The 12399-nt window shown below is 39.5% G+C and overlaps 2 protein-coding genes across 7 annotated transcripts in view; both read left to right on the top strand.

Moving 5' to 3' along the window:
* The window catches only part of zmym4.1 (zinc finger MYM-type containing 4, tandem duplicate 1), a 34661-nt gene extending 26536 nt beyond the window's left edge, over positions 1–8125 (top strand). For all 6 annotated transcript variants that reach the window (XM_049602963.1, XM_049602964.1, XM_049602961.1 and 3 more), the window contains 9 exons: positions 183–414; positions 1387–1617; positions 1820–1929; positions 3227–3401; positions 4164–4315; positions 4677–4791; positions 4895–5143; positions 6287–6413; positions 6740–8125. In XM_049602963.1, coding sequence (XP_049458920.1) covers positions 183–414; positions 1387–1617; positions 1820–1929; positions 3227–3401; positions 4164–4315; positions 4677–4791; positions 4895–5143; positions 6287–6413; positions 6740–6983 — 1635 coding nt within the window. In that variant the 3' untranslated portion in view covers positions 6984–8125. The remainder of the gene's footprint in view (positions 1–182; positions 415–1386; positions 1618–1819; positions 1930–3226; positions 3402–4163; positions 4316–4676; positions 4792–4894; positions 5144–6286; positions 6414–6739) is intronic.
* Positions 8126–8427: 302 nt separating this feature from the next.
* The window catches only part of LOC125904367 (uncharacterized), a 34790-nt gene continuing 30818 nt past the window's right edge, over positions 8428–12399 (top strand). The window contains exons 1-4 of the mRNA XM_049601720.1: positions 8428–8511; positions 9825–9935; positions 10537–10690; positions 10840–11032. Coding sequence (XP_049457677.1) covers positions 9830–9935; positions 10537–10690; positions 10840–11032 — 453 coding nt within the window. The 5' untranslated portion in view covers positions 8428–8511; positions 9825–9829. The remainder of the gene's footprint in view (positions 8512–9824; positions 9936–10536; positions 10691–10839; positions 11033–12399) is intronic.

The following is a 12399-nucleotide window of genomic DNA, read 5'->3' as shown; positions in this document are numbered from 1 at the left end:
TAACACACACCTGGTTTTAGTGAGTGATTTGCTGAAATGTGAAATCGGATCAAAAATGGATCATCCTGTATCTGCCATTACAAAATTAAATATATATATGAGGCTACACTGTGAAACAGTCAGCACTGAGTGTCTTCTTTCCCACTACAGTCCCTGCTATGTTCTTACTCTGTCTACCGCAGCTTCCTGTACCCATGTTCCTTCCTGTGACAATGGACAGCGCTGAAGGCATTGTGGAAACCATCCAGGAGATCAAGGAAAAGATCCCGTCTGACCCCTTCGAGGCTGAGCTCATCCTCATGGCGGAGATGGTGGCAGAACAAGACGAGAAGAAAGACAAAGCAGAGAAACCAAAGGAGAAAGTTGTGGAGAAAGAGAAAGGGAGACAAGAAGCTGCTCTAGCTGCTCCAGATGGTAAGAGAAACTGTTTTTGCTTAATTTCAATGGAAGATTGGTCTTAAAGGATTACTTTACTCACAAAAATGATCATTGATCATCGTTGAATTTGTGAAGAAAATGTTTTTCTCACATGCCTTTACGGTGAATCAAGAATCCAAAAATGGAGCAAATTATTGATAAATTAGAGTAATGAGGAGCCGCATTTATCAAAAGCAAAACTATGTCAAAACATCTGTTTAGAATCTCTCACACGAGTGGTATGCTCTGTACTTCCCAAACACATGCATTTTTGCTCAACCCTTAACATTAAAAACACTTCTACATAAACATTTAACGATACACGGATCTGGATCCATGTATCAATTCATTGATTAACAATCTAATATTACTGACATATAGTAAAACCCTCGATACATATTGTCATCTTAAAGACATGCCTTTATTTTGAAATTTCCATCGTACATCTGTGTCACCATTTCCTGTCCAAACACACCTCCCTCCCAAACATTCAAACAGGGCTAGCAGCCAGGCAGAAAATGGCAAGCAGCCAAGAAAAAGACAAGGAGGATATTTACTGATATTGTTTCATCGATCGCAGGCCCCTGAATTGTATTGATGGATCATATTTATATCATGGCAGACTTTGGGATATCAAAGAATCGATGCAATATTCTATGGTGATTAAACTTGTGATTTGCATCTCTAATAGACAGAACAGGGGTGTACTTGTCTGTGTAAGAGGCTGTTTATGTAGACATGTTCTGAATATTACAGTTTTAGTGAAAATGCACATTTAGGAAGTACTGAGCACTTTGGAGATTTTTGGTCATAACATAAGCTGACGACAGTATGTAGATACAGAATTCATCCTGCATATTAGGATTTTATATCCACATTTTCCATCTTTCAGTGTTTCATCGAATTATTACCCACAGTTTTTTTCTGTTGTGTGATCTTTAAATAAGAATTTTTTTTTTTTTTTCACAGACCAGGCCAGTCACTACAGTGACGACTTGGACACAGATGACTTGGCCAGTTTCCTCAACAACTGGGAGGACGCCTCCTCTGATGCAGGTGTCAGGTCTCCCACTCGACCATTCACCCAGGAGAAGCTCAACCCGATTCTAGACATTCCTGCGGGCATGACCAGTGAGCCTGACTCTGAGCCCCCACCTCCTGCTCCGCCTCCCATGGACATCGAAGCTGACTTCACTGTTGGTGAGATGTACAACTTTGTGACATGCGTGAAGCCAAATAAACCATTTGAGTTTTATCTCCACCATGATGTGATGTATGTTTCAAAGAGTTTAGTTGGAGTTAAAGTTTTGCATTTGAGGAAAAAAGAACAGGTTGTTATCCTAAATATTGTGGTTTTGCTTTGGTGTGCTTTGTCTCATGTTTCCTGTGGTGTCGTTGTCAGAAACTCTGGAGAGGATGGCGCGGTTGAGAGAGCAGGCCCGGCGATCTCCCAGCCCTTCACCTGCCGCTCCACGAAGACGACAAGCTCACAGGAAAGCCCGAGAAAAGAGGGTAACTGTTTGGGAAAGAGATAAGTTCAGCGTGTCTGCAGGTCCCCAAAAATTTTATAAATGTTCCAGAACTGTTAATAAAAAAGGTCTCAAAATACAAGTGTCAAATACCTGTGGACACCCTGAAGATATTGCTCGCAAATTTACAGATGTCACCCATGTCATTTGACGAGAATCCTGCTGTTACCACCCTGGAGGTAAAAGACGGGCCTGAACGTGACAACAGTAGGCATTAATTAGCAACAGAGTATTCACCGTTTTTGACCACAGTTTGGTCCGCAGTGGCAGAGTGGGGCTGTCCCGTATATCTGCCAGTTGACTCCACGGTAAATGGAGCTGTGGAAATGGAAGTACATTGTATGTTGAATGACTCCTAAAGAAAGACTTTTTATGTCAGTTGGTGTTTTATTTAAACAGCTCTTAAGTTGAATAAATTAGAATAAGATGTGTAAACATTATTGTATGGTTTTACATCTCAAAACCCTGCCAGTTAGCACACCAACACCTGTAATCAATCTACAGCTTAGTTACTTATTTTTTGTTTTACGTATTTCACAGTAATCAGTAGCTAGTTACAAAAATGGAGAGGCAGAGAGTACTTGCTTTGGCTCTGGTTGAGGGTGAGAGGCTGTCAGCAATACTGAACACACTGAGTCAATATTGGCGTGCAACAGTATTTTGTTTTGATAAACAGCATCCGAAAAGGACAGTCATCAAAAGTAGGCTACAGCTTCTTGGATCAAGTTCTCAATAATGAAGATGTAGACACCTCAGACACGTGAGGTTGCTGTTCTGTCTGGTTTGTTGAGCATGCGTTGTCTGGTACAACATAGATTAGGAAGATGAAGTCAAGTGATATTATTCCTTTTCTGGCTTTGCTCTAATAAACTAAACTAAACTAAACTGAACTATCATAACACATCATAATAGGCTAGAATATAATATCAAGTAATTATAAAAAGATTCTGAAGGTTAAGAAAAAAAACAAGACATCAGAAACAAACACTATTAAATACAGACCAAAAAAAACATTTAATGGCGTAGCCTATTTACTTACCTCTGTAAGCACAAATATCAAGAAAGAATACAGGCAGGTGAAATGCTCTCAGTGTGGTATGAAGCCGTGTAGAGGGCAGAACAAAAGCAGGGTTGCAGCCTGAATGCCTTTGAGAGGAGTGACATCTGTAAGACTATTTCTGATTGCATTTGCAAAAGATAAATCTGTACTGGGACGATGATACAACTACCCCCCCCCCCCCCCCCCCCCCTTTTCTCTTTCTCTTTCTCCTTTGTCTAAGGGTCGTAAGCCACAGCGGTCTAAGGCAGCTGACACTTCGACTCAAAAAGGCTCTTCCAACAAGACAGTGGCTTTCGATGTCCCAAAACTGAAGAGTCAGTATGGAGTGGATGTCTGGAAGCGATGGATCCAGTGGAGGCAAACTCAGCCCAACTTGGAGAAGCCACGCTTTGGTTGTAAGTCTGAATGTACCGTAAACACAACCACTAGAGCTGACCTTGATAGTTCATTTACTCGACTTAAGATTATCTAATAATATTAAACCATCTGATGGACAGTTTTATTCAGAGCCTCTTTTCACATGCACTACAAACCTGAAACTATCAAGACATCACCTGGAGGAGAGCTGTATGTGAGAATGGAAATATCCAAATCAGTTAGATTGGAAATTAAACTTAAATATACTTTAACCCTGCCTGGCCCCAGTACAAAGTCTGTGTAATGTCCAAGGGTTCCTACAGCTTAAGGCAAGTAAGGCCAGTCATCTACACAAAGATGGCAACAAAAATGTCTATAATCTTGTGTCTGTAAGGGCCAAAGCTGAAATTGTCAGACAAATTAAAGGAACCCAAAGAGGTTCTGTTGTTCGACTAAATTAAAAACGGCCTGCTCGACTGCGGTGTAATCCACGTCATGCCCTGCCACCTGCTCGCTCTGCCCAGGTGCAACTCCTTGTCTAAACCAAATGTGGTGTTTCCAGTTGGTGAGAACGCACCTGACACAGACAAAGGACAGCTCTGAGCCATGTCCGTAGTTCATGAGAGAAAAACAGCTCAGAACCTCCAACAGATCATTAGATGTTGTTTCTAACATTCTCGTGTTGTCTTAAATACTGTATCTTTGCCCAGATTATGTGTATAAAGTTTGGCAGTATACATCAAGATTGAACGTTTTTATTAACCTTTGATTATTTGGAACTCCTCGTGTCTTGATTTCAGCTCGTCCCATGGAGTTGAAGGAGGATGTCCTTCGCTGCACAACTGCTGAGCTGAGCTATGGCCTCTGTTGCTTCATTAGTGAGGTGAAACGCCCCAATGGAGAACCGTACTCCCCTGACAGCCTGTTCTACCTCTGCCTCGGCATTCAACAGGCAAGATCTTTGTCACATTAAAAAAAAAGCCAGAAAAAAATGAAGAATGTGTCTATATTGGATTGATTATATCTGTTTTTATTAAAGAATAGCAGTGCAAACGTAGGTCTGCTAACTTACTGATTGTACTTTCTATAACTTCTACTTAATAAAAGTATCTTGCTGGTTTACTAGTGGAAAGGTTTTAATGTGAAGCAGCAGGAAAGGTGCAGTTTGCACACAACTCCAATACAGCTGATAGTGATCAGGTAACAGTAGAATAAGGCAGAAATATCTACTTAAATGCAAATACACTATAGTTAAATACATGACAGTTATGTCTTTGCTTATTATGTCTCTGTAACCTCTCATCTCTCTCTAGTACCTGTTTGAGAACGGTCGTGTGGAGAACATATTCATGGATCGGTTCTACAACAAGTTCTCCACCGAGTTCACTAATATGCTGAGAGGATTCAAACCCTCTGTCACAGCAAGCGGTGAGTTATACATGTTTTTCATTGTTTCTTTGTCTTCTGTCAGTTTGTGTTTCACACCAACATTTGACCAGATTTCTAACCGCCCCTCTCCCTCTGTCTACAGGTTATATCCATTCCCGTGTGGAGGAGGAGTATCTTTGGGACTGTAAACAGTTGGGGGCGTACTCCCCCATTGTCCTCCTCAACACTCTGCTCTTCTTCTGCTGCAAGTACTTTGGCTTCACCACAGTGGAGCAGCACCGTCAGCTGTCCTTCGCCCACGTCATGCGCTGCACCAAAACCAACCCGAACAACACCAAGACGACCTTTCTGCGCTTCTATCCCCCAATATCCATAAACGAGCCAGAGTCAGGTACCAGTGTGGCTGATGGTCGAAATGAAGTACTGATTTGTTTCAACACATGGCTGTACAGATTTTAAGTAGCAATGTCCTGATCAATTTTTTTTGCCCCCGATCCTGATCCAAGTCAGTAAATATATGGTATGTGCTGACTCAGAGTTCTGATCAGATACTTCTGTTGTCCCACATAATACAACTTTACAGTGCGCACTCAAGTACTTGAAAGTCACTAATATCAGTCCAATGCAGGCCATAGCACGTGCTTAATAATGGAATAGCTCTGCAATGCGTGAAATCTGTGCATCCAAGCTGTTTCTCATTGTTTAATTTATTGATTTATTTTTACAGAATAAGTCAATATAAATGAAATAACACACACCCCCCTTAAATCCTGGTGACCTTGTGGCTGTCTTGAGGGAATTTCTCTGAGAGTATTCTCCACTTGTTTGTTGCTTCGCTGCATCATTTGAAATTATGCGGCTGAGCTGTATTCTGTTGTGTTTTTATTTGTCGTCTTAACATCTTTTTTGTAGATTAGGTTGCATTAATAAATTACCCTTATTGGCTTTTTGCTCGCAGGGCTTTTGTTGCAGTAATGAGGTGAGTGTAGTTGTCATAAGCTCTGCATAGTTAACAGTTTCTCCTCTGAGCAAGGCGTTCAGTCACCATGCACCACAGATGACAGCAGAACCAAGACCCCCCTCCTACACCGAGCTAAAATGAAACAAGTACTTATAACTTTCATACTCATACTGAGATTTTGTTTATGGCAAGAGGTGTTCTGCAGTGGATGGGGCTCGGCCCTGCTCTTGCACACACATGAAGCTCAGTGAAGTGGAGGAGATACAAGACAGCAGGAGTTGGAGAGTTACCAGCAGCTGCACTTGTTGGCGTTGCTGTGCATTAAAGCTTCGCAAGTAGAAACAGCTTATGTAAAACAAAGGATCGGATCAGGCTCTGTATAGCTCAATTTAGCCAGTCCCATTCAGTTAAAAAATGCCTTGATTGACTCTGATACGGAACTTTAAGATCAGATAGGGGCATCCCTGTTTTTAAGGAAGTGAAACACATCAGCAGTCCCCTTAAATTAAAATATTTTTTTAATTTATTGGATTTAGATTAAAAATGGTATAAATGTGTTTGTGCCCTCTTCAGATCCAGAGGTTCCGGCAAAGAAGCGTAAGGAAGAGGAGAGTAAAGAGGATATCCTGGAGATGATGGAGAACACAGAGAACCCTCTCCGCTGTCCAGTCAGACTGTATGAGTTCTATCTTTCCAAGTGGTGAGTTTATACAAACTGAACTACTTAGAACGACCAAAAACTGTTTTAGTGTTCGTATGGACACCTCACTATTGTTTAAAGATGGACCTGAAAAATTGTGAAACTATCCTTTAATGCATGTATTAAGTAACTTTGCCCAAGCAAAATATTGACACCCACAAGCTGGTGTGTCCGTTGTTGCTTAAGAATTTAAAATGTTGACTGTCTTGCCCTACCAAATTTCTTTATCGTGTCTCTATCAAGACTAAAATGAAACTTAAAGCTGCACATTGGTCTCCTTAATTCTCTGATAGTCATGTTGACATTAACAACTCTCTTCCATCCAGCTCGGAGTCAGTCAAGCAGCGCACCAACCTGTTCTACCTTCACCCTGAGCGCTGTTGCGTCCCCAACAGCCCCCTGTGGTTCTCTTCTACCCCTCTGGACGACAGCACCATGGAGGCCATGCTCATCCGCATCCTCACTGTCAGGGAGCTGCATCTAAAAGCAAGGCAAGATGGAGGGACTGAACAGAAAACACTTGATGATCCACCATTTATACCTGACGAACAAGATGGGGATTCAGAGTGATGAAAAGCAGAAGTGACCTTTTATTGGTGCAGCGGCTTGTGGTGTAAATATTTGTAGATAAACTGTTCATTTAAACATTGCCCAATAAACAGAAATGAACTGAATAAATCTCTGGCATACATAACTACAAAGTGCAGAACTGCGAAGAAAGTCATACTTCCTAAAACACATGTTGTGTAGGTGGGACTAAAGACAGCTCAGCATTCAGACTGTTAACTACTGCTCAGGAGGACACATTGCTGTCCTTCTGTTTTGTCTGCTGAATGGTTGCTTTTCATAGATAATGTTACTTTTTTCCTTCCACGTTACAGTTCCTTCATTTCTCGTGCAAACTGGACTTAAGGTTTTTTTGTCCTTGTTTAAAAAAGCTACAATGAAAAACTGTTTTGATCGCTGTTAATGTCAATGAGTAAACGTCCAGAAGACAAACTGAAAACAACTTTCCGTGATGTAGATGTAAACAGTCAATCATCATGTTGAGTGACAAACCTGCAGTGTACTTTGATTTTCAACTGTGCATCAATGCCATTATTTGGTGTCAGTCAAAGAGCACATGCTTATTTCCAGACCCAATATTTTTGCACAGATTTATACCCAATATCTGTTAAGTCTTTCTCAGAAATTTAGGAATTACACTAAATAACAAAATAATTCCTGGAATTCATAGGAAATCATACCAAAGTGTGACATGGCTGGATTATTTCCTTTTTATATCTTCTTGTAAAATTGATGTTCCAGAGGCTTCTCCAACTTGCCACGGTGAAATGTTAAAGATAAATTTACACAATAACTTAATAATTTTGTTTGTCAGATAACTTTACTTGCAAAAAGTCTGGTCAGAGTGACGTTTAATTTTTTGTCCTATACACTTAATGAAACAATTTTCTATATTTGACTCATCATTAGAAATGGACCAATTTCATCACCAGTGTCTGAATAATGGGAATAAAAAATGTTAGGAATTGATTTGAAAACATTTAAAAAAAAAATGTATCACTGTATAAAAAGGCTGTCAACTTTATTGCCATTTGGGGAAAAAACAACACAATTTTACCTGTTTGTTGAACGCACTGAAATGGCTGCCAAGGTTCTGAGTATTTTCTATTGTATGTTGTTTTTAAATAAACACATTTCAAAACGTAGTTGTTTTTGAGACAACAGTTACAGGAGTTTAAGTGATTATAACATGTTTATTGTGTATAAGCTAGTACACGAGGACAATAAACGAGTCTTTTTATGTGTGTGTCCCCATAAACCACATATACCAGTAATTTCGTGAAGGACTGTCCTCGCTGTGAAATAATAATGGTCTTCCCCTGGTCAGGATGCCTACGACCTCTGATTGGCTGCTTCCAGTGTCAGTCGGCGATGTTACAATCGGATTGGCTGGATTTGCCGCGTTCACCGTAGGTAATACAGCGTCATCGTCACGAGGTCTGTTGAAAGACGAGAGAAACGAAAGATGGCTGCCATTGTGTTAGCTACAATTGTACCACTTCTTGCAAGTACTGTGGGATATTGAAGAAAGGTAAACGTGTTTTAAATATATATATATTAAAGTTACGTGCATTTAAGTCAAAAGCAGAAGATAGTTTGTTGGCAAACTACTGCTAGCTTCCTTAACACTTGCTGGTTAGTGTTAGCATGCTAGCAAGGCATGTTTGCAGGAGAAAGTAAACAGTCCAATACAACTCTGGCTTAACAAAAATGGCTTGATAGAAACACAGTTACACAATGCTTTATAGAACAGACCACAGCCTATTTATTCAGGTTTCTCACTTTTTTCCCAATGGTCATAGTCTCAACACAGGTTTCTTTACTGTGCATGTTCATATGGTATTTAAACATGAACTTTGTTTAAAGACTGCATTTGTGCATGGAGTTGACAGCAAATGGAGACAAAATAGTTTAATTTCACTTCACTAAACTGACAATAGAGTGGTAAATATTACAACTGAGTAATGGACATGCAGCTTAACAAGGACAAAGCTGAACAATGTAGGCAAACATTTGACCATCGTCAAATGTAAAAAATTTATACAAAAAGGATAAATATATAAGCAATATCACAGTGACATCTGTAAAAAAGAAAAATAGGACAGCAGTGCAATGGTGCAGAGAGCAAAGGGTAAATATGGCATATTAATTTCTGGAAAGCTTCCAAATCGCTTTGATTATATTTGTCCTACACAGCTGTACACAAGTTGTGATTGGGTCTTCTTTAGATTATCATTTGGCAAAATAGAGTTTATACTTGCCAGGTGTGGCAGCACACACTGGATAAAAAGACATCACAGAAATGAATGTTGTGAGCACTTGCACACTTGTCCTGAGTGATGGATTTTAAGTTTAAGTTGTAGTTGAGTTAACCAAGCTTGCACAGACACACAGACGTAATGTTTTAAAGTCTTTTTTGTTTGTTTGTTTTTTACACATGCAAATCACAGTGTTTCACATCTCATAGCCCCAAAGTGTTTCTGTTGGCTAACTAACCTATTGTTTCAAAGTAGTGTTGTACATGTAGCCTATATCAGAAAGTGATTAAAATACTTATTAACAGGGGCGCCGGTGGCTTAGTGGCAGAGCAGGCGCCCCATGAACAAGGGTGTTGGCCCGGGCTCGACTCCAGCCTGTGGCCCTTTGCTGCATGTCACTCCCTCTCTCTCTCTCTCTCCCCCCTTCATGCTTGTCTGTCCTATACATCAAAGGCTAAAAAGCCCCAAAAAATATCTTAAAAAAAAAAAAAATACTTATTAACATTCAAAATGCAATATATTTACAGCATGCTCAGCTGATCTTTTATCACCCTAACCTAATTTAGCATGTTTGGATTTTTTTCAGTTGTCATGGAGCATAGGGGTCAACTGTCTCCAGAGCAAGATGCCCTAGAGCACATAATTGCTTGCAGGGACAAACCCTTCCTGGAGGAAAGGTTTATTGACTCCTTTAAAGGTAGGAAGTACATTTCCAATAGCAGTCTCTATGTTGGTATCGAAGGGATTTCTGGTATTACCTTACAGCGGGCTTTTATGTAGATATTAATGATAAAAAACATCCTTATCTTGTGTGTTAGAAAGGGAGTTTGAGTGAACTCAGTGCCTCCCAGATGTAGTGTTGCTAAATATTGGTGCTTTAAAATGTTCTTATAGATTCAACAGGAGTGGGGCCATGATCAGAGACAAGTACTGATATTTACAGTTTATTGTCCATTTTTATGCCCACATACAGACTTGATATTGTTCTTTTCTGTCTGTTAATGAAAGACATGCTGGAAAATGCACAGCAACCCAGTTTAAAGTTGGACAAGTCACACGGAGGGAAAAATTAAATGATTGCACAGTAAAAGATTATAGAAATAAGTTTTTTTTTTTTTTGGAAGGGTGGATGGGAATGACATGTTAATTGAATGCCAAGAGGAGATTTGTCTCTCATTCTTAAAATACATTTGTTGAAAATAAAACCGATGTTATGGTCATGCATATCACCATTGACTCGTAACTGCCACCAGCATCACATGTGACTTAGGTTTTCATGTCAATCTTTACCCTTCCAGGGAGAGGAGTGTTCACCCACAAAGGCATTGAACCATCCATGTTTGTTGTTGAATATCGGGGAAAGATTTCTTCTTGTAAAGACAAAACACCAAAGTGTGGGGATACTCTGAACAATTATTTGTTTGAGTTTCCATGGATAGGAGCACAGTGGTGGTAAGCTATCAGTTTGTTTTTCAGTTTGTCATAAAGAGACTTGGTTAGGTTATCTGCAGTTTATTAATGTGTTTTATGATAAAACAATACAGTCAAGTGTAGTCATTTTAAGAGGGGTTTGAGTTTTATTAAGAGTATTTTTATTGCAGCATTGATGCCTCGAAAGAGGACGGGACCCTTGGACGACTTGTGAATGATGATCACATAAGTCCCAACTGTGAAATGAAGAAGATTGTCTATGAGGGAAAACCACACTTATGCCTATTTGCCGTGACAGAAATATCTCCAGGCGAAGAGATAACCTACAACTATGGGGACTCAGCTTACCCATGGCGATCAAAGGTAACATTTTTTTATAAACAGACCCTTGCTTTTAGATTTCTGTCATAAAACTTTCAGTTACTTGCCAGAATATTATTTACACCTAGTTAATACTAATCCTGTATAAAAAGTCAAAATGTAGTGCTGTTAATTGTATCATGATACACATAGACCAGGCCAGTATTGCGTCAACACTAAAGCCAAGCAACCTTTTAGAGAAAAGAAATGTGCCGTCACATCAGGAGAAAAATGGCAAAAAGCTATTGTGTAGCAGGTTAACCAAGGTTTTCACACTAAGATTTGAGATAATACCTGGTGATCCAAACATTGATAATATCCCGCCACTGTGTTGTGTCATTGATCTACTTGAACGGGGAAAGACTAAAGGGACATGACGGTGATAAAACCTGAATTTATTAAGTTATCACGAACGCTCAGTTTCAGGAAAGGTCACAAATCAATTATTTAACGTGTCTATGAAATCAATGTTTGTTTGACAAGAAATAACTTCATACCAACTTGTCAAACATATAGTCCAAACACAGGTCAAGTTACACTGACTTTTTACATCACTCAAAAAGGGACACTGGTGTCTTGTGAAGTACCCTTACGTGTCAGTCTGGCATATTAAGCTAGTTGGTGGCAGGAATGACTAAGGAGCAAGTAAAGTTAGCAAGCAGCTTTGCAGTTTGCTTATCCATAATGTATGGCTTTGTCACAAAATATAGGCCTACAAATTATAAACTACTTGAATAAAGTCATGGAAATGGTGTAGTTAAATATTATGGAAAAGTTTTGAAAATTCATTGTTAAAAATGTGTGGAACCCTGTGGCTAATAGAAAATATAATTAAAAAAAGCAACTGAGTGTAAACACCAGGCATGTCCAAAGTCCATCCTGGGGTCAAATTTTATCAGCCCACAGTGGTCAAAATATACCTTTGGCTTGCCATACAATATTACTTTATTAAGTAAGTTCACTTTTTCATTCACCTCACGATAGCAAGACTATAACACAGTTTGAAGAAATGCACCAAGTAAGAGCTACACACACTAATGTGCTTTCATAAACACACAGTAAATTAGCAAACAAATGGTTACCTAACAGCCAACATTTCCTGCTAGGTAGCAGACATGGCCACAGCAAAAAAAGCCAAAGGCTAAAAGATTTATTTATTTTTTATTTTTTTAAATGATAACTGAGAAGCAGCTGGCCACCAGATAAGTCCACGTTATTTTTCCGGCCCCCATTCAGAAAAAGTTTGGATACCCCTGGTATACATCATGTTATAGTTGTGAGGTGATGTAGGGTTTTGATTTCAGACAGTCTTCAGCCCTACGGTTCTGCATTTAGAGTGAAAGATATTACTGTTGTTAATCACAGCAGAA

The sequence above is a fragment of the Epinephelus fuscoguttatus genome, linkage group LG17 (assembly GCF_011397635.1).
Source record: "Epinephelus fuscoguttatus linkage group LG17, E.fuscoguttatus.final_Chr_v1".
Classification (NCBI taxonomy): domain Eukaryota; kingdom Metazoa; phylum Chordata; class Actinopteri; order Perciformes; family Serranidae; genus Epinephelus; species Epinephelus fuscoguttatus.
Note: the sequence above shows the minus strand (reverse complement) of the source record. Positions and strands in the feature narration are given on the sequence as shown.